Source organism: Taeniopygia guttata, chromosome 10 (assembly GCF_048771995.1).
Source record: "Taeniopygia guttata chromosome 10, bTaeGut7.mat, whole genome shotgun sequence".
In the NCBI taxonomy this organism is placed as follows: Eukaryota; Metazoa; Chordata; class Aves; order Passeriformes; family Estrildidae; genus Taeniopygia; species Taeniopygia guttata.
In genome coordinates, this window is record NC_133035.1 from 17,999,981 (window position 1) to 18,026,490 (window position 26,510).

Below are 26,510 nucleotides of genomic sequence, written 5' to 3' on the forward strand. Positions count from 1 at the left end.
ACTTGGCCACAAAGTCAAGTTATCATTAAGAAATTGTGTTCCCAGTATCATGGAACATGGATTTTCTATGCCTTTTAGAAGTATGCAGTGTTGAGCAGAGTGACCACGTGGAAGGCCTTGCTGGGTTGGTTTCAGCAGAATGAGAAGGGGGTGGTCAGACTCCAAGCCATGTTTCCCCAGCTACTGAGGAAACAAAGATCAGCAGGCAGCCTCCTTGCCTGGCAAGTCCTGCTGCCTCCTGCAGAGCTGATGGGACCCTCTGGGAAGCTGAGTTTGCTTGTCACAGGATCTCTCACTGCAGTGGATTCAGGATGCCCCCGTGGCATCAGGGTGCCTCCTCCCCATGGCTGTAGGTGGGCATGGAGCAGAGGATGGATATCCAGCATGGATCTTCCTCAGCTGACAGCATGCCCAGTGCTGAGGATGTGACCTCTCCGTTGTTTCTCTTCCAGGAGAGGAGGGGACATCATCGTTATCGGGCTGGAGAAGGAATCGGGCACGCAGCGGGGCAGAGTGATCGCGGTGCTGAAGGCAGGGGAGCTGGCTCCCTACGGGTGAGGCTGGCTGGGCACACCTGGGGGCACAAGGGGGCTGGGGGGCCACAGGGGGCTCTGCAGGCTCTCAGAGCCCTTGGGAGTTTCCTCTTGGCTTCCAGCAGCCTCTGTGGAGTTCCCAGTGGGAGGACACAGCTGCTTGTTGCACATCAAGGTGTGGGCACGCTCTTAGAGCGGGGCAGACAGCGAGGAGAAGGCTCTGTGACTACAGCCTGGTCTCCAAAATCCACAGAGACTGAACACCCCATAATGACACAGACAGGACCGTGCACAATGTGATAGAGTTGGCCTGATCCTGCCTGGTGCTGGCTCCCTTTGCTCTGAGGGCACCTGGCAGAAGGTCAGAGCAGCTTGGCAGACTCGGCCCCGCGCTCAGAACAAGAGGTGTATTTATGCAGAGCACGGCGCTTGTCTGTGGCTGCATTCACATGGGTCAGGTTGATGTTCTGGCTCTAAATGAGCACCTTTGTGCTGTGTGGGCAGTGACAGGCCAGGGGACGGCTCCTGGAGCACAGGGGAGAGCAGTTATATACGTTAAATTAAAATGTTTCATACAGTGAAGGAGAGTCAAGGAAATAAATAGCTGCTAGAGAGGTGGGGGTGTTCCTGCTGATCACTTAAATACTGGTCTGGGATTGTACTATTTATGTCCAAACAAATGCAGGTTAAGCAGTGCTAAGGATTATAAATGATCGTTTATTACCACCAGGTAAACACAGCAGGAGATCAAAAGCTCCTGGCATTTCCTCTACTCAGAACTGACTGTCTTTATCAGTTAGCTGGGAGGAGAGAATTCTCTTTATTGGTCACAGGTACTCTTGGTTGGTTTTGCTTAACTTGGATTGAGTGTGGAGTTCAGGCAAAGTGATACCACATCTCACACCTGTCCTGCCCTGCTGCCTGGCTGGGCCAGGCACCATGGCCAGTGACCCTCCCCGTGTGAGCAGCAGGATGGAGAGCAGAAGGGGAGGAAAGGGAAGGGGCTGCTCAAATGGCAGAGCAGGTCAGGGAGGGGAGGAAAGGGAGGGGGCTTTGTAGGGGCAGTTTGTAATAAAAACCAGTGGCCAAGGACAGCCTGTGGCCAGTGCTCCCAGCTGGGCACCCTTCTGGGGAAACACTTAGGGACCAACCTTCTCCACCTGCTATGGGAGTGGTAGAAGGAGCCCAGTGAGGCCTGGACTCCTGTCCCTTGGACCCTGCAAAGGAAAAGTGTCACTGTCTGCCCAGCCACCTCCCCACCTCCCTCTGAGGCCCCTGCAGGGCCAGCTTCAACAGAGACATGAAGGGAAGCACATACAGCACGGACCACATGGATCCCTGAGTGCTGCCACAGCTGTGCCTGCTGCTCTGGGCTCGGGGCTCAGCCCCTGAGCTGACACAGGCAGGCTCCATCCCACTTCCATGCTTTATTCCAGGCTGTGGAAGCTGTGTTATGATGGAGCTGTTCTGAAAATGCCCAGCTGGCAGCAGGAACAAGAGTCTGTGAATTTAGCAAATCAGGAGATTAGCAGCAACTTCAAATGCCGTGGCAGACTTAAGCCCCCACCTACAGGTTTAGGCACCTGAATCCTTTAAAAACCTTTCCCCGTGTCACTGAGCTGCTTAGTTTTGACGTGACACAGTTTCTGATCCCTCTCTTTGTTACATTCTCCTTGCTGAAGGATTTGCAGCTTGTAAAAAGCTTGTGTAGCTGGAAAGGAAGCTCATGAGCCAATGCTGTGCTCGCAGAGCTGCCCTTCCCTGTGATGCCCTTCCCTGTGCTGCCCTTCCCTGTGATGCCCTTCCCTGTGATGCCCTTCCCTGTGATACCCTTCCCTGTGATGCCCTTCCCTGGGATGCCCTTCCCTGTGATGCCCTTCCCTCTCTGCTCCCTTCCCCAGGACACTGGTGGATGCAGCTCTCGTGGGGAAGGACACGGTTGTGTGCTGCTTTGAGAAGGAGAACACGGAGCGCTGCCTGGCTGTGTGGAGGGGTTGGGGTGCCAGAGACTTTGACATTTTCTACCAGGCCTACGAGGAGCTGGGCAGGCTGGAGACCTGCATGCGCAAGAGAAGGTAGTGCCCGTGGCGCTGGACCATCCTGGACTCAGAGACACGGCCCACACCAGGGCTGATGGGGGGATTGTGTGTCTGGTTTGCTGCTAGTGAGCACTGTGGGGTTCCCAGAGCCCCACCAGGGCTTTTGGGGGATGAGGAAGCCACTGTGAGCAGGGCTGGGAGCTGGGCCAGCTCTCAGCTCCCTGCTCCGTCACACCTGTACTGTTGAAAGCAAAGGTGGCTGCAGTTCTGCTCATCCCCCGATTTCCAGTTTGTTCTTCCCCGTTTTGAATTCCTTCCTCACCTTCAGCATGCCCTGGCTGCTGCTGCTGCTGCTGTTGTGTGTGTGTCAGCCAGGAGAGCTCTGTGGGCTCTGCCCTGGGAGCCTGAGCACGTTTCAGTCCCGGCTGCCTGCTGGCCGGCAGCACGGGCACTGTGGGCTGATTCACCCTGTCCCAGGAGGAATGCACTGCTGGAAACCCTGTGGGCACTGCGGGGCTGCTTCCCACCTTCCTGCACACCCATTAGTTAGGGTGTGTGTCCTACTGCAGGTGTAGTGTCTTTGTAGAGACACCCTGGTGTAGGTACCAGTGAGAAGCTGTGGCTGGCCACTGCATTTCTGGTTCCTGAAAGCTGTAGTGGTGCAGTGCTCCTGTGAGGGAGCCCAAACCAAACTGCCAGGAACCTGCACCAGGATGAGTGAGCTGGCTCATGGACTGCTGGCTTGTCAATGGAGCTGATGGAGAAGAAAGCCACTGGGTGTGACAGATGTTCCTGATGGAAAACAAGGGAGCCCCTGACCAGGAAGGTTTATAAGCTGTCTCTGCTCCACTCCTTTCTCTTGGGAAATGCACTCTGGAGCAGCAGGAACACAATAAGCTCGGTTTGCCTGTGTATCTGTGCAGCTTCTGCCCACCACAGCTTGTATTTTATCTTCATTAGTGGCCTGGGATGCTGGATTGGCTCTAAATCCAATTGCACTTCATTATCCCAAGCATGTACAGCAGTGTAAAAAGTGCCCCCAGCTAAGCACCCTGTATAAAGGTGTACAGTTTGAATTTTGGACCTTTCTTTTTTTTTTTTTATCCCAAGAATCTCGTGTGAGCATCGGCAAGGCTGGCCAAGGCCGAACGGGCAGGTTAACCCTCTGGTTCACATTTCTGTTGCAGGCTGCTAAAATACCCTTCTTCAGAAACAGAGTGTATCTTAAAATAAACTGATTCCTCCCCAGGATGGCACTGCATTGGTGGTTTTTATTGGAAACCCAACTGGCACTGGGGGTTTGGGGTTTGCAGGTGATTCAAGTGCTGGTTGTGATGAGCACAGCTGGAATCAGGGCTGTGAGAACAGACTGTCTCCACACCTGGCCTTGCCTGTGACTGTCACCCTGTGCCTCTCCAGCAGCTCATGATCAGGTATGGCAGCACCAACATTTCCCTTCCTTCCAGGACAAGGACTCAGCTCTCAGGGCTGGGGTGAGGTCTCATTGTCACCTTCTCCAGCTGCCAGATGCCTTTGACTTGCAGGAACTCTTCCCATGACACCTGAAGTCCCAATAGGATCTATAAAGGGGTTCAATCTTTCATTCAGCCTTGCAGGTTTCCTTTGAGGAAACACCCTGTGGAACAACCACAGCAGTTCCTTATTGTCCCTCTTGAGCAGAACACCTTGGGTGCTGTGCTGCTTCCAAAGCCAGCCCAGTGCCCATGGGGGAAGCTGGAGCATCTCCCAGACCTTTGGTGGGCCCTGGCCAAGGCCTGGGCACAAAAAGGCCTTTGTTCTGCTGGACTCAGTGCCCTGGGGCTGCTGCTGCACAACTCCCTTCCTGACACCCCAGACATCCCTGCTCCTTGCCAGGTGGGTCAGGGTGCTCAGCTGGGGAGGGAAGAGAAGGGGCTGGCACCTGGGTTTCATGGGACCTGTGAGAGATGCTGCTGTGGTGGGTGTGTGTCTCAAAACCTCCTGGGAGCAGGGGATTGGTTCCCAAAAGCAACTGAGAGCCTGAGTGTTGCTACCTTGGAAAAAGAACAAAATCTCCCCCTGCAGCAGACCTGAAACCTCATTAGCACAAGGCCCCATTAAGTGAGCACTGCACGTGCTGCAGGAATGACTCCCTGGGGGCAGGAATAAACAGACATTAAAAACAAAATTAAAACAACACCCACCAGTTCAAACAGTTTGAGATTTCAGTGCTCCTTTCCATCTCTCCCAGCAGCAAAGGCATTCTCCTGATGGCAGGTACGGTGAGGGGCATCAGGCAGCCTGGGGGAAGGGATGGGGTCACTGCCAAAGGCAGGAAAAGCTCCAGAGCTGGAACAAGGGGCAGCTCGAGCCCCAGGCGTGAGTCTGGGGAAGCTGCACCTATCACAGTCCTCACTATTTTATTTCAGCTGATAAAAATAAGCTCAAGCAGGGCCCTGGCAGGGGGTTATTCCTTCAGCTGACAGAGGAGAGGCAAGAGACAGCTTTGGGCTCGATGCTGGGGGGGATGCTCTGGGATTGGATTAACCCCCAGCACCAGCAGTGGGAGGGCAGCAGGTGCCAAAGCTGTTAATTACTCATCAAGGAAACAAAAAGTGATGAACAGGACCTGCCTGGGATTAACTGAGCCCAAAAGCCCCCCCCCGCTTTACTCCCTCACTCAGCTGTCTCCTGAGAGCAGAGCCACACACATCCCTGGGCTTTTCCCTGGAGTGCTCCGTGGTCCTTTATCTGCTTTGAAAGGATTATGTTCAATTCCCAACTGGGTGCTGATTCCTGTTCCTGGTTTGGGCTGTTTCTTTGCTGGCATCAGTGCAGAGTCAGGCCCTGGGATGAAGAATTGGGGCATGGCCTGAGTATTTTTTGGAGGGAAGCATGATGTAGGGGCAAACCACTGGTTGCATCCCATATCCTGATGCTCACTCAGGACATTCTGGGGCCCCAACACTGTGGGTGCACAGATCCCACCAGCCTGGGGCTGTCCCAACCCAACCAACCCCTCCACGTGTAGGAAAATGGGAATATTACAGCTCATTCTGCTAAGAAAGGAAAGAAGAGCTGGTTCTGCCTCATGGCACACAGGGCCCTGGACAGTGGGCAGGAATTGCTGTAATTTGATATATTAGAGAATAACCCCACCTCTTGTGCCCCCAGGACAGGGTGGGGGCAGGTGAACATTGACACACCAGCTGGATGCTCCCCATCCCACACAGCACTGAGGGCTCTCAGCTTCAGCATAAGGAAAAAGGTGATTTTTAAGGGAGGTGGGGAAAGGGGCAGCGCTGGCTGCTTTGTATTCTGCCACCGAAAGGACAGAGGAAATGAGTTTTCTTTAAGCAAGCTTTAAAAGCACAGGAAATATCCTGGCTATTTCAGGCCTGTCCTCGGTTTACCTCTGGGATGGAGCTGGGTCAGGCTTCAGGGGCTTAACCCAGGTGGAGCAGGGCAAGGATGGGGTTGGGATGGAAATGGGAATGAGGGTGGAGATTGTGATGAAGATTAGGGTGAGGATGGAGCCAGGGATGGAGTTGGAGGTGGAAATGAAAATGAGGAAGGATGGGACCAGGGATTGGGTTGGGACTGAGCTCACCTGGGACAGGTGCTCAGCACTGGGGAATCACTGCCAAGGGATGCTGGCAGAGGGACAGAGCACACCCCCAACCCATGAGTGGAACATTCCCAGCGGTTCAGGGTTCCCAGGGCTGTTTGAAGGTCCTACCCAGCACTCAGAGCCATCCTGGCAGAGCACACAGCCTTTATCTGCCCCACTTCCCCGCCTGTTTGCACTGGAAGTTTATCACAGAACTACTTTAAATTCTGCTCCTTTTGGCAGCCCTCTAGGTGAACAGTCAGCAAAGCACAAAGGCGGCATCACTCTTTTGTCTTCTTTTTCTAAAAGGTGGAGCAGGACCCTGCAAAGTCCTCTTGACACCCCAAACAGGGGGAAGCCCCCCATTTCCAAGAGACTCCAGCACAGCCTGCTGGAAATGTTGGAGCCGATTCAGGTCAATTAAAGTTGACGTTTTTATTGAATTAAAGTGTGAAAGGAAATACAGCCAGCCCAGTATTTGGGCTGTTTTTTGGGGTTTTTTTTTTTTGTTTGTTTGGTTTTTTTTTTGTATGTTAATTTTGTTTCACCCACTCATAAAAGTGATTTAGAAGGCGATATGGATTCCTGGGCTGGAAGAGATCTGGGAGATGGTTCTGGAGCCTGGAAAGGACATGGACACGTTCCTTACACCTGGGAAAGTGTCAGCAGCAGTTCGGGCGTGAGGAATAAAAGTGGTTCTGGCAGCAGCAGCCAGGTAAAATCCAGGAATATAGTTGGAAAGGATTCCTCATGAGATGCACTGCCTTGGCTGGGGAGCCCAGGTTGTCTCCAAGGCTGCCTAAGCCTGGAAGGAGTTGGCTTTTGAGCTCCAGCTGGCGTCAAACCCCTGAATTTGCTCTGGTCAGCACAACAACTCACATTGGCAGAGTCCACTGGGCACAAAAACATTCATTAAAACAGGTCCCACGTGGGCTGTGTCCCACCAGCCCAGGGATCACCAAGGCCAGAGCAGAGGAGGAGCCCAGTGGGGCCTGGACTTTCTCCCCATTTTTAATGCCTCTGCAAGATTCTTTCCAAAAAGCTCCCGACTGCGGCTGGCTGTCGAGCCGAGTATTTTTAGCAAGTATTCATGTGAAACTGCTCAGGATAATAATTTGCAATGTAAAGTTAGAGGCTTCCTCAAAAACTCAAGAGTAAGCAGATTTGGGTCAGCGGGACTTTGTGCTGATTGTGCTGAAAGGAACCATCCAGCCAGGTCCAGGGGAGCTACATGGGGCTGGAGCTGAGCACTGAATTTTCCAGGTAATAAATCCCCACTGTGCCCACAGGACCAAAACTTGAAATCCTTCCATGGACTCTGCAAAGTGACAGATAAATAATGTCACGTGGAAATAGTGACATCCAGCATGACAGTCACCAGGAGTACCCGCTGCCTTTTTCTGGGCCCACATTTTCCCCAATGTCCTTTGGCCTCTTTTTGCCATCATGGATCCTTGAGCAGGAGGGAAAAGCTTTTAGGAAACAGCGTTAATAAATCCAGCTCCTCACCCAGGGGTGCCCAGGGAAGGTGAAGGGTTTAACACCCTGTGCCCAGGGGCTACAAAGCTCTGTCTGGGTGGGAGTTTTATTGCTGTGAGGATGCCACAGCAACCAACCAGGTTATCTGCACCCAAATAATGAGGGAGAGAAGTGTCTCACATTTTTAATTATTTAAATAAAGAACAGAAGCATCTCTATAGGCAGGACACGACTGAGCACCACGTTCTTCATTTTCAGCATGACACCATCTCATTTTCTCACACCTCTGTGGCCCAAAGGAAAACTCTCCATGATTTTCTCCTCAGGGTGAAGGAAACTTCTGTCTGAAGCAAACAACCAGAGTAAATTGAGGATGAAATGTCCCAGCCCCAGAAGGGATTTTTGTCAAGGCTGGGTTAGCACCTACCAGCTGATGATTTCCATTTCTGTCCAGTTCCTTACGAGTGGGGCAGCAAATGCCACTTACTTTAGTATAAAATGGGCTTTATGTATTTAGACTTTGTCATAAAGGGTTATAATTAAAATTTCACTTTTAAATGGACTACTTTTAAGCTGTGAGTCCATAAAATATGTGATCAATTGCGATGTGAGCCCTCGAGGGCTGCCTGCAAGCTTGGTACAAAACTCACTTTTAATAGAGATCTGGTAACAGAATTAGAACTGCAGCAACTGAGAAAAAAAACCCAATACCACATGGGTACTGTTCTCAAAATGGCTTTTTCCAGTTACATTCTGCTTTTACCAGCTGTTATGGGCTAAAAAAAGTCCTACATAATCATAAATGTTAATAAATACAGTACAAGTACAGGGCTTTTTCTCCCTGTTTTGCTGCCATTCTTTGGGGTTCATATTTTTTAAGCTCTTTTCTGTACCACAGATGCAAGTTGTTTGGTTTTTTCTTTTCCCCTTTCCCTTGTGAAGAAATACCTCTGCAATCCCTAAGATTCCTGCTTTGGGACTTAATTTTGTCTTCAATACTGAACAACTCCTAGAGCTATTAAAAAATAAGTGCTCAACCCACTTAATAATTATTTTTACTGTGTTTTGAACACACAAACATGAGGGCACCATGCAGCCTTGTCACTGTATGCATCTGAAATGTACACTTACGGGTATTTTCAGGCAGCAGAAGTACTTTTAGCAATTTCATGAGGAAAAAGGCAAAACCAGGGAAAGGCACAGCTCAGCAGCACCAGCTCTGATGAATGGGTTTGTTCTGCCTTCCCTCAGAGCCAAGGTTTAAGCACTGGGCTCATCCCAGGCCACAACACAACACAGAGGTCCAAACCCTTGGAAGAGATCGATCCTTTTACCTGGACTTACTTCCCAAAGTGTGTTACTCTGTGCCTCTGCTGGGTGGAACGACACGGACTGATGACGTGAGCAGCTCTCATTGCAAATAAAAAAATCTTTATTGCATCTTAGAAGCAAGTCTTAAAAAAAATGAAAGAAAGAAAGGAAAAAAAAAGAGAGAGAAAGAAAAGAAAAATTTTCCATGCACCTACATCCTTGGGACTGTCACCAGAAAATGATGAACATTGTAAGACACAGACTCTATGCTAGTTGCAGTTCATACTCCATACATGTGTAAACAATGGTTATTTCTTCTACTGGAATAGCAATTGCACTGTAAGATCCCTTCAAACGTGGCAACAACCACCAAAGCCTTGGGTTTTCTCCACTCCTTCACTTGCCTCCATTTCCCAGAGTGCAGGTGAGGTGGAACTGAGGGCAATGGGATGAAATGGGGCTGGAGGATACGATAGAAAAATATATTGTTCGCTGGTTTTTATTTTTTGTTTCTGCTGAGCAGGATATTTACAGGTACATAGGTCCCAAGAGATCATCTGCTTCAATGATAATGTCCAGTCACTGTCTAAGTCTGTAAAGGGTTCCCTATCTGGCTTTAAGGCACTTTATTTTGTGTATTTTCTCTTACCTTGCTAGGTGTTAACTCATAGGGATCACACTTTCCTTGTATTCAGTCTCCTCATCCCCAGTTCCTCTTAGAATACCAAAAAAATTACTAAACTCACTGAAGTCATTCCAAAAATGTTAAAGAAATTTGGGGGGGAAAAAAAGATTAATGAAAAAATATTTTAGAAAGTAATCTTTGGAGATCATTTACTATAAGTATGATGTACACTACCTTATCAGTGAGAAGATGCAATACATTCCTAATATATATATATATATTTACACACGCATATATATATATATAAAATATTAAAATGACTAACAGATATTCAAGGAAAGGTCAAGAACCTAAAACAGTGGATATTAAATAAATTAACGGTCTAGCAGATACAGAAAAAAAAAAAAAATCCCAAAACAAAACTAGCAATCAAACGTAGTAATTGTTCCCATTAACATCACAGAAGGAAATGGATGCGATCGGTGCAGAGGAGTTTTCCAAGTTCTCCTCAGGGACTGGGGATTGTTCCTTGTGTGCTGTGGTTTGGCTGCCAGAGATTCCCATTCCCCTTCCCCTCCCTGTGGCAGGGCTCAGCCTCGGAGGGCGCTGAGGACCGAGCCCAGACCCCAGCACGGATTCCCCGCGCATTCCCCGGCTCCGGAGCAAACACCAACACAACAACTTCCACAAGGACTGCTCGGATCACGGCTTGTGCTTACCTCCTTCACTCGCCTATAAGTGGAGGTGTATTTTTAAACTGAAATAATCAGCTATTAGGGAAAAAAAAACCCCTCCTGTAATTACCACCCTTTCTCATCGCCACAGCGACTCGGATTTTCTAACGCAATTTGAGAATTAATGGCTAATCCTGAACCAAAGGAGCAGAATCTTTGCACGGTAGCAGTCACACCAAAAACATTTAGACACAGCGTTTTGTCACTTGGCTTTGCACGCTCAGGTCCACATTTACAGAATCCCAGCCATGAAAACGGCAACGGAAACGGTAGGAAACAATCTTTTGTTCATAAGGAAATTCTAATTCAAGTCAGATTTCCGCTGATCAGATAACTCTTAAACAATATTTTTTTTCTTTTTTTTTTTTTTTTGTTTGAAGGCAAATATTGATCACAGTTTTGTTCGAAACCAAAAACACAACAACAAAAAAAACCCAAGGGCCTTGTTCTTCTCAAAACGAGCGCTTTGTAAGAAAACAATGATGATTTCTAAAATATATCCTGTGTGGTCTTTTAAAAGTGAATTATCAAAAAACATTTTCCCAAAAATAAATTAGATAATTAAAAAAAAAGTCTTTTCCAGCATAGCTGGACATTAGGCTGTCCTCACTGAGCCATTAGTATTGCTGCTTTTCCCAAAATTTGGGTCGTTTTTTTCAAACCATATTTCAGCCAGCTGTTGTGTGGACCCATACGTTGAAGCTTTGGACCCCAAGCACATTTTATACTGTTTTGGATCAAGATTAGGGTCACAAAAAACAGGGTGATGCACATGGACTACTCCAATTTCTTGGCTTCTGAAAGTTTTTAAGCCAGCTTGAATGACTTTGTTAAATAGATCTACGTCTTCAAGGCCCCAACCTTGGATGGAGACATCAAAGCCACCCGCTCGAAGAAGGTCACCTTTGTAAATACAGGTGATACCAAAGCCATAGTTCCTCCAGAAACCTGTTTTCTGAGTGAAGGCAAAATGATTGTCACTAGGAACCTTTCCACTATAAACAATCTTTGGATCATACTGGCTAAAAATGATGGGAAAATATACTTGTTGACCCAAAACTGTGTTGGCTCTACACCGCTGGAGAAATTCTGTGGTAAACACTAAGTCAACATCACAGAAGAAAAGTAAAGACTCGTTCTGGAACTGAGAAGATCCAACTTCCAGAGCCAGTGCCCTTGAGAACTCCCCTGACACCGGCAGAACCTGCATGTCAGCCTTGGGGTATTTGGAGCGGTAATCTCTCATCAGCTCGATCTGCTTCACTTTGTCAGGGTTGGAGTTGGAGTTGAAAAGCAGGACAACCAGCTTGACGTTCTGGTTTGGAATGAGGCACGTCTTTTCAAAATTCCCCATGAACCTTGCAAACATGTCGAACCGTCCGGAGAGAGGGATCAGGATGTTGATCTTCTTGTCTTTGAGCTCCTTCCTCTCTGCTTTGGACCTGCTGAGCTGGAAGGGGACAAACATCTTCAGCGAGTTGGAGAGGAAGGACAAGGAGCCAGAGTCCTGGTTGATTTTGCTGGCCAACTCTTTGGCGTCCATCTCTTCGTGCTCCATGAACTGGATCTTGCTGAAGGTCTGCTGCAGGTACGCGTGCCTCCTCACGGGGACCGTCATCTTCTTCCCCTTGTGCTTCTTGTAGAGAAGCAGCAGGTCCAGCACATACTCTGCTCCGTACATGGGGTTCACCCTGCGGTATCCATACTGTATTTCCTTGAAATCAATGATCCTCCCCCGCGTCTTGGCGTTGGCGTTGATCATTTCCATGACCTGCATAACGATGTCGTCCAACGCCTCGCGCTGGGACGAGTCCATCCCTCTCCGAGGCGGCTGCCCGTCGGCACCCGAGTACAAATATTTTCCCGTGAGGAACTCCCACTCCAGGATCTCCTCGCGGTGGCGGGGCTGGAAGCGCATGAAGGAGGGCGGCATCCCCAGCTGCAGGTCCTCCTTGTGGATTTCGGTGTTGCTGTACTTGCTCATGAGCACGATCTCGCGGTGCAGCTGCACGGTGCGGTGCCGCAGCTCGGCGATCTTGCGGCTCAGCATGTAGCTGTGCAGCCTGTACTGGTACGGGGGGTTCTTGTTGGGGTGCAGAGTGATAGCTCGGTGTATTTTGCTGTTCCTCAGGTCCCGGATGTAGCCTTTTTTGTTCTTCTCGTAATTCTCGTAGAACAGCTGCTGCATCTAGGGGAGACAGAGACAGAGAGGAGAAGTCAGAGTCTCGGCAGAGCTGACCTGTGAAAGTTTGCCCACGCAACCCCGCTGGGAGAGAATTCCCCCTCGCTCACAGGGCCAGAAGGATTTCTGAATAAGCTGTTCTTGGGTTTAGGCACAGGTTGTAGCAATACCGGCTGCTATTCAAGGAAATTAAGAGGATTATTCATTGTGAACTGGTGAAAGAAACATCTATCATGGATTTGGGATTACTACAGCCCATTCTAGAGGTATCACCGGCGGCCAAACAATTCTGCAGTAAGTCCATTGTAAGCTCATTTCTTCACAGCAACACAACATCACCAGGAAAATAACACCATGAAATGTTCACTACAAAACTCTCATTATTCATTTGTTTCCCATTGTTTTCATATTAATAATAAAGAGGAATAAAAAGGGATGCCATGTACATACTAAGCAAATCTTACAAGACCTGTTCCGTTATACCCAAATGCCATTTAAGCATTAAAAATCCAGGTTTAGGCATTAAAAATGCAGGTTGCTGAATGTTTTAGTCAACATGCCAAATATGTTACCTCAAGTGCTGCAATGCAAAGCTACAGCTGTCATTTTAAAATGTCAATGGACAGTGAAGTGCACCTGAGATTCCTAGAGTTCCAGAAGTCAGGTAATACAGGATGCATGCGTACACCAGAATAAAAACATCCTTAACTTGGCATTTGCTATTTCAAAACAAGGAGATAGTGAGCTGAGATTAGATTCACAAGTCTTAGGAAAGCACACCAACCAGCTTTAGAGTCCTCAAGTAGCTCAGGCAGTAGTTGATATTGTGAAAGGCAAACCAGGATGACAATGTGGAAAATAAACTGAAAATAAAACCTTGAGACCAAAGGTATATACCGGCTTAGAAAAAGGAAATTTAAAAAGACCACAGGCAGATTCTAAGTCACAGCAGAAAAGTCATCAATATGGGATCCAATCTCTGCTCCTGGCAGTGGAATCTGCCACAGGAAACACAGCAATAAAGCTTGTGTAAAAGGGCTGTGCAGGTCACCAAAGAGCCAAACTCAAAAAAAGAACCAGGGAGAAGATCTCAAATATGATGGCAATCAAACAGAGCACTAAAACCAAAATCACCAGCACAGAAACCTTCCTTTTACCAGCTGCTCAGAGCCAGCACAAGTCCTGTTTTATTAGGCCTTGGTTGCATTTTTCCCATTATTGTGGACAGACACTGAACCTCAGGGATAAACTTACACCTGGATTTAATTGCTGCTATCTTAACAAGCTGGCTGTGTGCATGCTGAAACCTGACATTCGGCGCAGCGCCGCCGACTGCACGGAGCAAGCTGAGCCCACTGGGAGCAGGGATTTCAATCTGAGCAAACGTAAATCACTGCAAAGGAGCGAGGGAGGGATTTCAGCAGGACTGGGAAAGAAAGGACGTTTATTCCGTGGGTCACCACCAGTTCCCCACCCCCTTCTCCTCCAGGTTCACCTCCTCCCGCTCTCCCCAGGTGATCCCTGCTGCGTGCACGCTGTCTGGGAGCAATCCAGGCCAGGGGATGGATGGATGGATCTGCACAGCAACGCAGCCAAAGGAGAACATCTTGGCCATGGCCCCTTGGCAGGCCCCAGCTGAGCTGCCTGTCGAGATGTGGAACATCCCTTTAGAAGTCATGCAAGATTTAAAAGCGCGCTACGGGCAGAGGTTAGCTGCTCTAATCCCACGTCCAGCAGAGTTATCCAAACTGAATGAACCTCATGCTTTCCCAAGAAACACATTTTTTACACTCACCCAAGAGACTGTTCTACATTTGTATCCCTGTATTGTTCCCTCTACTAATAAAGCTTTATTTTTTTTGTCACTTTGAACCTTTCTGTTGCTGTGAAAGGCTCTTGGAGACCTTAAATCACAGCCACTTAGGGTCAGTCCTGTGAGCATTATTTATTGCAGTGGAGAGCTCTCATGGGAAGAACAGGATCAGCCCAACACTGCAGGACCCACTTATTTTACTGACAACACTGTTCTATCCTCTAACACTATGCACATGTAAAACTAGAAGTATTAAATGCATATATATGGTAACCAATTTCACTCACAATTTTCACAACAACTATAGCAGAGGCTTTTCCAGGAGTCCTGTGACATCAGATAAAAATTCTTAAATTGCATCGTTAGATGGCCATTATTTAAAGGAAAATTGACAATAGGATTTAATTTCAAGTCTTGTTTTGAATTTATAAGACAACAAAATCAAGACCATTCAGCCTGAATGCATCTACTCCAGAATTGCTACCTAGGGCATTCTGAAGAGGAAACCATGACAAGCAGAAAGGCTTTCAGATTACACAACAAAGTTTTAATAGAATACTGATGGGTAGGAAAATGTTATGAAACTTCCCAATGGAAGTAAAGATAGGAACCCCTAGCAAATGGCACAAATTAAAATGAAGAAGCCTATTTTAAAGCTCTGGCTTGCCACTCAGGAGAGTTAGGTAGACCAGTTACCTTCTAATACTCCTTCCTGTCCATTCCCAAAACTAGCTTGCTCCAAAAACTGAAAATAAAACATCTCAGCAAGCCTCTACCAGGGCTTCAACACAAAGCAATTTACCACTGAAACATCTATTAACATCCACCTTGCTCCAGCCAAGCAGGTGACAACTGCCCGAGCCCTGCTCTGGCCAGCCCTGCAGAGCTGCTAATGAGAAGCACCACAGTAGCCAGGCTTTTATATAATCCCATTTTTCAGGAGAGTGCCTTGCCAGGCTGGCACGTTCCATGTTTTTCCTATGAAGTCTCCCCCACTCCTACCCCAGTGTCCCCCCTGTCCCGTGGCATTCACAGGCTGCAGCAGGCACGGGGGGTGCCAGGATCCCGCAGCTCTGATCCCAGCAGCAAACACAAAGAAGGGTACTGGAAGGGGTTAATCAACTCCCTACAGAGAGTACAAGGAGTCACAAACTGTTTCTTCACAGTGACACCAAGAGCTGCACACAAAGTCCAAGTGGCCAGTGGCCAGCAGAGCAGTTTAACCCTTCTCGGGCCGAGGCAAGGGCAGACACTGGACCCAGTGCCACAGAAGGGCTGTGAGGCTCCAGGGCTTTGTCCCAGAAACCAGCCCCACATGGATTCTGTCTGCTCACCCACACCTACAAACTCCAAGGAAATCAGCAGTTCCCTCCAGCCGTTTGACAGCTCCACCAACTCTGATTTGCTCAAACCATTAAGGCTCCCCAGCACTGGGTTCAATCACTAACAAATCATTGCTAATATAATTTCTTACCATATTTGGGATCAAACCACTATGGTAAATATCAGCAATTAGCATAAGCTGGCTTTTGACTTCATGTGACACTGGACAGCCATAAGGAAAATACAAAATCATAATTAACTCTCGTGTACTTATTCAATAGGTGGGTGGAAAAAGGCCACAGAGAAAGGAATACCTGTGATTTATTTGCTCCCAGTCACTAAACACACATGTGGGGAGTGACAGGAGCCCAGGACGTGCACATCTCCCACAGACATTACGTGTCAAATTCTCCGTGGCCTGCTACCAGTCTTGAGAGCTGAACTCTTGCAAACTCTTCTTCTAGTGAAACAGGTTTCTCTGTGATTCTTTTTTTAAAAAAAGAACTTTTCATGGATATTAATTTTGCAATGATTATATTCTAAGCATGCTTTATTCTAGTGCAGAGCACTGAGAGCATAGGGATACAAAGAAGAGCTACTCTTTATTGACCACTATTTACTCTAGACCTGTTGAAGCCTTAAAAACCCTAATGTTCCCCAAACCATTAGAGACTGAATGTTTAAACTGTGGTACAGCTGTTGTGGGCACTGCTGGCTCATGTCCAAAAGACCAACTGAAAGGAGAGAGTGTTATGTTCTTCGTTTTAAATGAAGAAGTCTTTTGCAGGCCAAAAAAAAGTGTACTGGAGAAAATGGACTTTAAAAATAAGACCAGTTTATGCAGAAACTGGCCTGCAGCCACGGATCAGCCCCCGAGGGCTTTCTCTCACAGCTCCAGATTGTGCTACCAGAGCCCAGAAAACACAGCCCCACAAGCCTCACAAAAAGCAATCATGGATAAGACATGTTGTATGGCAGGTTTCAAAATGCCCAAGATGGGTTTCAATACAAAGCCCAGCTAATTAAAAGCACAAATGATGGTTAGTGGCACCTAGCTCAGAGCACCTCTGTCAGGAGGAGATGAGGATGTGGGTCCCAGTGTGGGGCTCTTCTGCCACAGGAGCAATGCAGGTGCTGGGACAGCCCCTGCCCTGCCCCACAGCTCTGCAGCCAAACCCAGGCAGGATGCTCATGCCCATCTCCTCCTTCCAAGGATGTGCCACAGCTGATGCCAAGGGGGCAGCTCCTGTTGGCTGGCTGAAGTGAGATTAAATTCCTTCTGCTTCCACATCCCAAGGAACTGCACTAGCACCATCTTGACCCTTTGTACTGATTAACCACAACAGATCTCCAGTTTTCTCATTTATATATCACCAATACAGCTCAACTGATGAAAAAATTTGCCAAGGGAAAGGAGCAGCGGGGTTTGGTGACTTCCCTCTGCGGGAGGGGAAGACTGTAGGGACCTCCTGGATACAACTCTGTACATTCAGGGTTCTTTCTGTTTAAATCCTGATGCTTCATATCCCACAGCTAAACACTGACATGACTGAAGCCACTCCTTCAGACAGAGCTATTATGGTGGGGACAAACAGGGGGAAGGAATGGATAAACACTCATTTCCAGTGAACTTGGCCACTCGTTCATGGCTTTAACCTCCCCAGTCGCCACTACAGGAAAGGATGCAGGAAACACCACTCGGTGCTTGGAGATCAGACTTCCCTCTCAGCTGGCAAGTGCAGCTTTGAGCTCTGGAGCATGATTAAATGATGTGATTCTTCAGACAAGTCACTTCTCACACAAATTTCATAATGTACTGCCAGTTCACGTTTGCTTTGTTTCGTAAAGAGGGGCAAGAAAATCATCCTGAGCAGCCAGTAGTTAAAATTTCCATGGCTGGGGTAGCAGGGGCAGATCCAGCTTTGACCTCTGGGTGCAGTAAGACCAGGCAAGCTCTGAAGCAAGAGGTTTATTCTGCACAACATAAATGCCTCTTCTTATATGATCCTAAGTGGAACAGTGCTGGTCTCACTCAAGAGCTTTGCAGTGCCTCCTGCACCACTCTCCCTTCCAAAGTATTCCAGAAAGGAAGCCAAGAACTAAGGCAAGTTTCAAACACAGCAAACTCAAGGTCATTGAATTCCCAAGGAATCTGTGAATTAGGAGAGTTACTGCTGGAGTTCAAGCTTTTGTGAACCATACCAAGTAGCTGTTTAATTAAACAACTGTTTTTCTCCCAATCCTTTCTTGTTTAAGCAAGTAGAAGAGCTTAAAAATTACTTATTCATTTACAGTTTCTCAAACCAAGTAGCCTTTAAAGTATTTCCAGCTTGGCAAAGGAAAGAAGAAAACCTGCAAAAATGAATGGGCCTTCAAAATTGGCATTGAGTTCCTCACCTCTGACCCTGAGCTCCACAATCTCATTACCCAAAACCTACACGTGGGAGCAGTCCAAGGCACTTGGGAACTGAGATCCTCCAGCTAGGAAGCAGAGAACTTCCCTCCTCCTGGCCCTGCATTAAACTGAGCTTCATCCTCCTAATCTAAATGAGGATACAGAAACCAGATAAATCAGAACGTGCCAGTTAGGATATTTAGATTTAAGTGTGTAAACCTTAGGAGAGCTGGATGTGATTGCCAGGTTTTTGTCCAAAAGGTTCTGATTTGACAGAAACAAAACCAAGTGAAATACCACTAAATATTAACAAATGTTCTACACTACAGCTATTGGACAAACAGACCATTGTAGGTGCAAATGACTAATTGTCATTGGGATTGCCTGAGAAATTGCAGTCAAAAGTTGCTTCTAACATAATTTCCAAATTACGAGTCCTGGTGCAAACTGCTGCTCCTCACAGGGCTCACCCTTGCTCAAGTCAAGGCTCTGACCCATGGGGCAAATGATTCAGCTCTCCCTCTCCAGCCTCTGTCCCAGATCCAAACAAAACCAGGGATACAGTGACTCCCTGCTGATTGCTCATTTAAAGGCCAGACTCAGGGATGAGGCCAGATTACTTACCCACTGAATCTGCTGCATCTCAGCATTTCTTTTCCTTGTTGTCAACTCCACACTTACTCCACAGTACAGGCAGAGCACAAGAAAACTTGTTTTTCATTATGAATTTCAACAGGCCCATGAAAGCCAGAGCCACAGCCTTGGAAGTCTGCATCTGCTCTTCCTCATGCAAAGTGCTAAGATTCCAGAGGAGCAGCACATGACCCTTGAAGGGGAGTTTCTTGGAGATGATGAGCAGAAAGCTTCTGAAACCCTGGCCAATGTATTTTGGATGCTAAAAACAGAGTTAGGGGGCTGCAGTCTCCTCTGAACATAGCCTACAGATGAGAAGACCTCTTCTGGACTGATTTTCCACCATGTGTTTTCAAGAAGCAGTAATGTAATCATTTAGAAATACTTTTGTTCATGGAATTCAAAGATTCCTATTTGGGAGCTACTTTCCACATCCAGTGGTTTTGTAGGAGCAGTGAGCCATGATGGATGAGGAGCCTTTTTGGTCCACTTGGCAAGGCTACCAAAAGCTGCTGCTTAAAGGGGAGCAGAGAAGAAACCTCTGCTTGGAGAAATTTCAGCTGCAGCCCAGGCAGCCACCCACCATCTCAGCATCAGCCCAACATCAGAAATCCAAGCTGGAGCAGCTTAGTCTCTGCCAGATTGGATGGGGACAGCAGTGATACTGCATCACACACCACCCCAGATCTCTGCCAGCACCAGATTCTGCAAAAAGCCCAGGGGAAGCTCCAGTGGGTCTGCCTGCAGATCCCTCCCTGCCAGTCCTGCCCACAAGTGCCCACCAGCACAGCTTGCTGCTGCTGCTGCAGGATGTTTCAGGAACCTCCACCCCAGGGCAGGCAAAGGGGGACAATGTCACAGTGACAGCACTGAAGGACAGGGCTGAGGCAGTCAGCACAAAGCTCTGAATCTCTCTTGAGCCTTCAGAGGAGATTACTGTGAATTTAATTAGGCAAAGATTCAGCCTCTCAACAGCTGCAGTTCTTCCCTGTGTGTAAAAAGGTGGGGGGGTGTATTTTAAAAAATAGATTCGTTTGCAAGACATTCATCACTTCCAGCTTAGGCAGAACCATTTTGGATGAGGAGAGCCACAGCCCCTTTTTCATGGCAACAAACCATGCTAGCTGCTTCTGATCCCTTGAGAAGATTTGTGTCAGGAATACACCTTTTGGAAAGGGGCAGGAAGGAAGCTGGGAATGCTGAATTAAATCCCCAAGACAAGGCCAACTGCTCAACTGCCTGTGTCAAAGCTGCAGCCCCTCAGACCTGCGTGCCAGAACAGCCTCAAAGAGAGAGAGCATCTTCCATAACTTCATTTATAAATCCATCAGCATTATGCTTCCCTAACAACTGATGGTAAAAGCACTTCTCTGCCAGCCACATCAGTATCAGCTGATGAAAACTGACAGAAAACTGGGAATATATACCATTTCTAATTGCTCTGCTGGTGAACCCTCCTCCCAGATGCCACAACAGCCACTCCATGGGTGCTGCTGTGCTGTGCCTCTGCCAGGGAAGAAGGGAAGTTGTTCAGGAGGAACTCTTGAAGCCTTAGCTCCTTCCAAATTGCTGATGGCCTGTCCCTAGGAGGTGGCAGCTGCACACCACTTCATGCTGGTGGTGTTATCTGAAGCACAGAACCAGTCAGCATTCACGTAACACTCCGAGAGGGCTCCCTCTGTCCACTTGGGCCCGCTGGACCATCGAGGTTCACTCGTGTCTCACCGGTGTCACCTGGTTTGCAAGAGCACAAGGACAAGGTGCTGGTGAATCACTGTTCTAACTGCATGGCACAGCCATCTCTCTTCCAGGCTTGGATTCCAATGGGTGCTCCAACACGGTGCTCTCCAGCTGTGTTTTCCAGGGACATGCTGAGATGCCCATGGCTGGTGCTGCCGAAGGTCTTCTCCGAGCGGGGCAGGAGCTGGCAGCACGAGGCAGTGCTGGGTTTCCTGCTCAGGTCTGCTGTCAGCACTAATCACAGTCACAGAAATCACAGAATATTCCAGTGGGATCACTGAGTCCAGCTCCTAAGTGAATGGTCCATACTGGGATGAAACCCACAGTCTTGGTGCTATTAGCACCATGCTCAACCAGCTGAGCTCATCTCAGTACGCCCCTTCCTGGCATCCAGCAATGAAGCAGGAGCTCAAATTAAGCTGGATTTAAAGAAATCTCCTTTTAGTCCTGTTGGAAGAAAACTAGAACAAGCTATGGAGCTCCCTACAGACCTCCCACAGAACCAATGCCCAGTACAGACACAACATTTGTGACACAGGCAGAGGGTTTCACTCCTCTGTCACCCGCCTGCGAGCTCAGAGCAGTTTTTCCTCTTCCATCTGTTTTTTCAGCCAGAGCCACCATTTCTGGAGCTGGTTTGAAGACTGCCTACAAGGGCCTGGACTCAATCACCAGCTTGTTTCACACGGGGAGCAGTGCAGGGTGACAGCTTCCAGGGCTCACCAAAGCTGCACAGCATTGTTCTCAAGTGTCTATATGAAACGCGTGCAATTTTTTTTTCTTGCCCAAAGAATTGTTTAGCAATTGCTCCAAGGAGGGGAGGAAAATAAAGTCACAAACCCTTGTTTTATGTGGAGAAGCCACATGTTTCAGTCAGCCCACGAGGATCCACAGCTGAGCCCTGGCCTGGGGATAGCAGAGCTTTAGGAGGCTGTGATGGTAACAAACACCATGCAGTAATGCAGCTGCTGCAGAAAGAATTTCCACAGTGAGATGATGATTGCACAAGGGTTCCTCTAGTGCTTGTACCATTACCACGCACGACTTACAGCCTTCCTGCTCTTCTGTGCTGAGTTTAAAACAAGATCTGCCCTTTGTCTCATCACTGGAAAACATGTGTACATCATCCAGCGTAGACGTGGCACTGCCAAAACCATTCCATGACAAGGTCTCTGCCTCAGACAGCTCTGCCATCTAAGGTAAGAGCAATACACAGCAGTTTGGTTATAAAATACACAGCTCCTTGATCAATAAGGGATCAGCAGGCGAGGTTCACCCATTCAGAGGGCTGATAAATCTCTCAACAATTTGCCTTTCATGCCCTGTAACTCCAAAGCACCATAAATTGTGCATTAATAGCTCTAACTACAAAGGTCACCTATTTTTCTTGCTTGCTTTGCTGAAGCACAAGGGATAATATATTTAAAGTAAGTCACTTTTTTGGAGAAATCAGTGACTTACTAATTACTCATTTGGATAGGGTTGGCCAGGTGGGTTCAGACTGAACACCCTGGAAAGAAAAATGGTGAGAGAAGGGAAAAGGTTATGAAAGAAAGGAAAAGCACTGCTGCACATGCACAGGTCTGGGACCAACCCATTCCTCTGCAGCTTCACATATGCTCAGAACTAGAGGAAGGCAACATCTTTCTAGGCAGCCACAGTTTTTATTGTCCTCCTGTCAGTGGAACAACTTTCTCATTATTAAAACGAGCTGTCAGGCAGACTGGCATTTCCCTCCTTGCCGTGTCCAAGTCAGCCCGTTTGTTCAAATATGGTTAAAGATTTCACACAGTGTTGCTGGCTAACTGTATATGGTCTGAGGTTTTCTGGAAGTTTGCTGTCTGGCACAGTTTGGACAAGGAACAAGCAGCGTTACTCTGCAGCACTCTGTAACCAAGTGCCTCTTGCATTACACACAGTCTGTCAGAGCCAGGGGTTCACCTCCACATGGGTGTTTAAGCCTTGCTGATGTTCACCATCCATCATCCAGCTCTGACAAAGAGAATATTCAGTTGCTCCCTTTGTAATGCTCTAAATTAAAACAGGAGATGTGGATGCCGATAAATGCAATTATGCTGAATGTAAATGCATTAGAAATGGAAAGGAAAAAACCACTGTTTCAAATACTCCCCAGTTGGGGAAGGATTTGCTAATCACACAACACAAGTGAACTCTCTTTTGAATACTAGCGGCACATACAAAGAGTTTTTGGGTCTTTCTAGGGTTTTCTTTGCTTCCAACCTAGAGCCCACTTTGTTCTGCTGGCTGCAACCGAGCTGGCACAGGTGCAGTTTTGGTAGAGCAGACCTGGCTCCAAACCTTGTGCCCGTTGCCTGCAGCCACCACAGCTTGGTCCCTCCGTCCCTCCAGCTGCCAGCCTGCAGCCTACAAGCCTCAGCTTGCACGCAGCTGCTGCTTCCTTTCCCTCTCCCCTGGCCACTGCAGCCTTTCTAGATTTAGAAACCAAGCAGCTAAGAGGAATTTATAATTTTCAGTAGTGACTTTCCCATACTCCACTGACATTTTTCAGCTCATCTGGGAGACAGGGGCAATGGGAGATCTCCTGGGTGGGTTTGCCTGTTGGGTCAAAGTCCTGCAGCTTCAAGCAACTTCACGTGTGCTCAACAGAGAAAGGCAGGGAGGGAGGAAAAGCCATTGCTGTGAATGCAGAAGGAGCTTTAGCCAACAGATGGAGAAGGCCAGTGGAGTTTGCAGCTTCCTTCAGCAGACAGCAATGCCTTGTCTTCTTATGACCCATTTTTAGTTGCTGATCGAGGACATTTCAGGGATTTGACTCATGAATAGCAAACGACTTGTGCTGGCTTTGCCAAAAAGCCTTCTCCTTGCTGCAGGAAGCCTGGGCTGCTTTGAAGTAGCTCCTGAACCAAGACAATTTACAGCCTGACAGCTTAAAGCTGCATTGAAATGGGCCCTGGTGTCCTCGGGGTGTCATAAATCACCGCGGCGGAGGCGGGCAGGGCAGGGTGCATGGATGGGGACTGTGTTCTTCTGCTGTCCCACAAGGGCACGGCCACGAGGGAGCCAGAGCCCTTCAATGGGGCTTTCAGAGGGACACACAGGACTACTTTCTGCTGCCCTTTCCTCAGCACTGTTCTGAGATATACTTGTATCATCTGAACTGCAGGTTGTTCTCGAGTTCAGTGCGGTTTTGAGCCGAGCTAATCCAGGCTCTGACGTGCACCCCATGAGCAAATAGGTGCCCCCAACTCCTGGCCAAGAGCAGGCTTGGAAATCTCTCTGAGACCAAGCTTTTGGGGACAGGCTCAGCTGGTGGTGGCAGAGGGATCCACTGCTGACTCAGTCCTGGGGGCTGCACCTTGTGTCAGAAAACCAAACAGGTACTGACACATTATTGGAGTTTTGAAATAGCAGCACTGCTCAACACAGCTCATCTGGCATGGCCCAGAGCAGCCCCAGAGCTCTGGGCGGGAGGACAGCTCTCACTCTGCTCAAGGACGTCTGTCAGGGACGTCCTCCAGAGCCACAGCCTGATTTGGAATGACCAATCCAGCAGTACTTTACTCTAAAGGCTCCAAAAAGAGATTTGCATGTAGCCCAGGATTCTCACCCCCGTTTCACGGCTGTTTTGCCCATCCCCATTTGGGGTTTTCCATTGCAGAGCCAGGGAATGTAATGCAGGCTGTGGGACCGTGCTCTTCATCAAGCCCTGCCTTTGCCTTGTCTTGATCTGAATGCCAAAGTCAAATATAATCCACCCACCCAAGCCAGATGTTAGAAACCTGTCTGACTCTCTTCAGCTGTCCTCTGAGGTCTGGCCTCCTGTCAAATGCCTGAGGCGAGAGTTTTCTTTTTTATTTTTAAGGCAATGATAATATGTTCAAAGGCTCTTTCTTCTGTTTGGAGAGAGCAAATCTACACCTGCTCCAGAAGTGCTTCAATACACAGCAGCAACTAACAAATCTCTGCCTCTGAGAGGAGTTTGGCCACTTGACTTTCAAAATAGTTGTTTCCTCCCTTCACAGAAATTTTAACAGCTAATTCAGTAGTGCCACAGGAACAGAGGTGACAAATCCAGCCGAATCTGTTCAGGGTGCCACCTTTTACTCAGCAAACTATCACAAGAAAACTTCTATTCTCCCCTCTGGAATAGCATTTATTTCTACATATCTCTAAGCCAGAAGAATACAGAGATGATCTCCTGGACATTTGTTTTCCATGGAAACAGTGCATCGTTGGATATTTCTAACAGATAAAAAAGGAGAGGAGCAAAGACAGAGGGAGAGCAGAAGGGAGAAGGACAGCTCAGACCTGAAGGGGCAGGTTTGCAGCACTGTTGTGTTGTCTCATAGTACTTAAGCAAGAACCTCCTTTCGGGTACTTTATGTCCTAAAAAAACCTCAACACGTAACAGGAGTCTGTGTTGCGCAAAGATGAGAGATGGAAAGCATTATGCTGACCTTAAAATGTAGCTCAGGGGCCTGGTACATCACAGACTGTTTAGTATTAGCATTATCCAGAAAAGCACCGAAAAATGCATTGCAGGATATTGAAGAAATCTATATCCGGATATTAAAACTAGTATTGAGTAAACTGTGAGGAGTGACTATCACAATATGGTCAGACCACAAGCTTAACAAAGCCTAGGAAATAAAGCACTGTGACTAATTTGAAGCACATTAAAAGAAATCACATACAAACCCCACTAAATCCATCAACTCCCAAGGACACTTCTTTGCCTTGTTTAGAAGCGGTGAGGACACAAACACACGAGATTTACACAACATGTTCTATTGCTCACTGCTTTATGCTGATTTGCAACCAAAGTACTGCCTGTTCTCGAGGACTGGGATTTCACACTTGGAGGATTTCTGAGAAAGAGGTTTTATGGCTGGCACTGAAGCGACGTGGCCAGAACGAGGAGCCAGCAGAGTCGGTGCCTGCCTGCCAATACCTGCCCACCACAGCAGGCACTGTCCCCTGGCAGCAGGGATGAGAGTCCAGGTTCTGGCACCCACCAGCAGAGAAACAGCATCATTTTAGCAGATGGACAATGTTATTTGCAACGAGCCAAGAATTAGGTCAAAGAAAACCTTCCTCCCCCTGGAAGTCCTGGGCTCCCTGCACATTGATTTCTCCTGTGGCGTTGCCCTCATGTCCACTCTGCAGGGAACCGAAACCACCCAACCCATGAAATGTCAGCCTCTCCATTTTGTCAAAAGGCTGAAGTAAAGGGAAAGTAGAACAACCCCACAGCATCAAAAAACCCACATCAAAACCCAGCCCTACCACAACATCCTTCTCATCTTCATCCCTCAGACAACTCGCACTGTACTGAGACTGGAGCTGTCTTGAAAGACATTTATCTGCTCTGCTCTGGGCTTGCTTTGTGTTCCACAGGAGAGCAGCTAGACAGGGATCAGATGGCTCGAGGCCACGAGAAGTGTGTGGTCACAAGAGCTGATGGTGGCAGCAGGAGCTGAGCAGTCCTGCACAGACACCGTGCTAGGTGCCAGCCTGGAAATTTTCTTACAGGAAAAGAGATATACTGGAGACTGGAAAAGAGCAGATGACAGCAAGAGTTTATGAGAGTAGTTGAGACCACTGCTAATAATTAGTGCCCTGAATGCTGCAGAATGCCAGGAAGAGTGAATTTTGCGAATCATGATGCAGGTTTCTAAGAGATGCACTAATTCATGCCACTACTGAACGATATCAAATCCAAATGTCAAATCCACTCCAAACCCAGGATCACTTGGCCAACTCTAGATTCAGTTTCTTTCTTCACATCCAAGTTACAAAAACCATTACCCTGATATAATGGTTTAGGTTTTAACAGCATGAATCTTTTGGCCATAACCATGAAGGAAATAACAAAACAATAATAAATCTGTAAGCCTCAGTGGCAAGCAAAAGAATGTAATCTTGATTCTCTTGCCCAGTAAATAATTATGCTTACATCATGCTAAAATAAAAGTCTACGTTCTGCTTTCTGTTATTAAAAATACAAGGAAGAGATCAAACTGTCCATATATATGGAATTATAAAACCAAGCCATATATCACCCGGACCAAAGTATGTAATCACGACATAACAAACGGAGTTTAATACTCAGCGGAAACCACAGCTCTGGAA

At 47.7% G+C, this 26,510-nt stretch overlaps 2 protein-coding genes across 5 annotated transcripts in view; one reads left to right on the top strand and one right to left on the bottom strand.

The window, feature by feature from the left end:
- Positions 1-3,823, top strand: part of LRRK1 (leucine rich repeat kinase 1) — a 73,152-nt gene extending 69,329 nt beyond the window's left edge. For all 4 annotated transcript variants that reach the window (XM_072933985.1, XM_030281640.4, XM_002197914.7 and 1 more), the window contains 2 exons: positions 453-554; positions 2,435-3,823. In XM_072933985.1, the coding sequence (XP_072790086.1) occupies positions 453-554; positions 2,435-2,612 (280 nt within the window). In that variant the 3' untranslated portion in view covers positions 2,613-3,823. The remainder of the gene's footprint in view (positions 1-452; positions 555-2,434) is intronic.
- A 5,230-nt stretch (positions 3,824-9,053) lies between these two features.
- Positions 9,054-26,510, bottom strand: part of CHSY1 (chondroitin sulfate synthase 1) — a 74,778-nt gene continuing 57,321 nt past the window's right edge. The window contains exon 3 of the mRNA XM_030281644.4: positions 9,054-12,498. Within this exon, the coding sequence (XP_030137504.2) occupies positions 10,906-12,498 (1,593 nt within the window). The 3' untranslated portion in view covers positions 9,054-10,905. The remainder of the gene's footprint in view (positions 12,499-26,510) is intronic.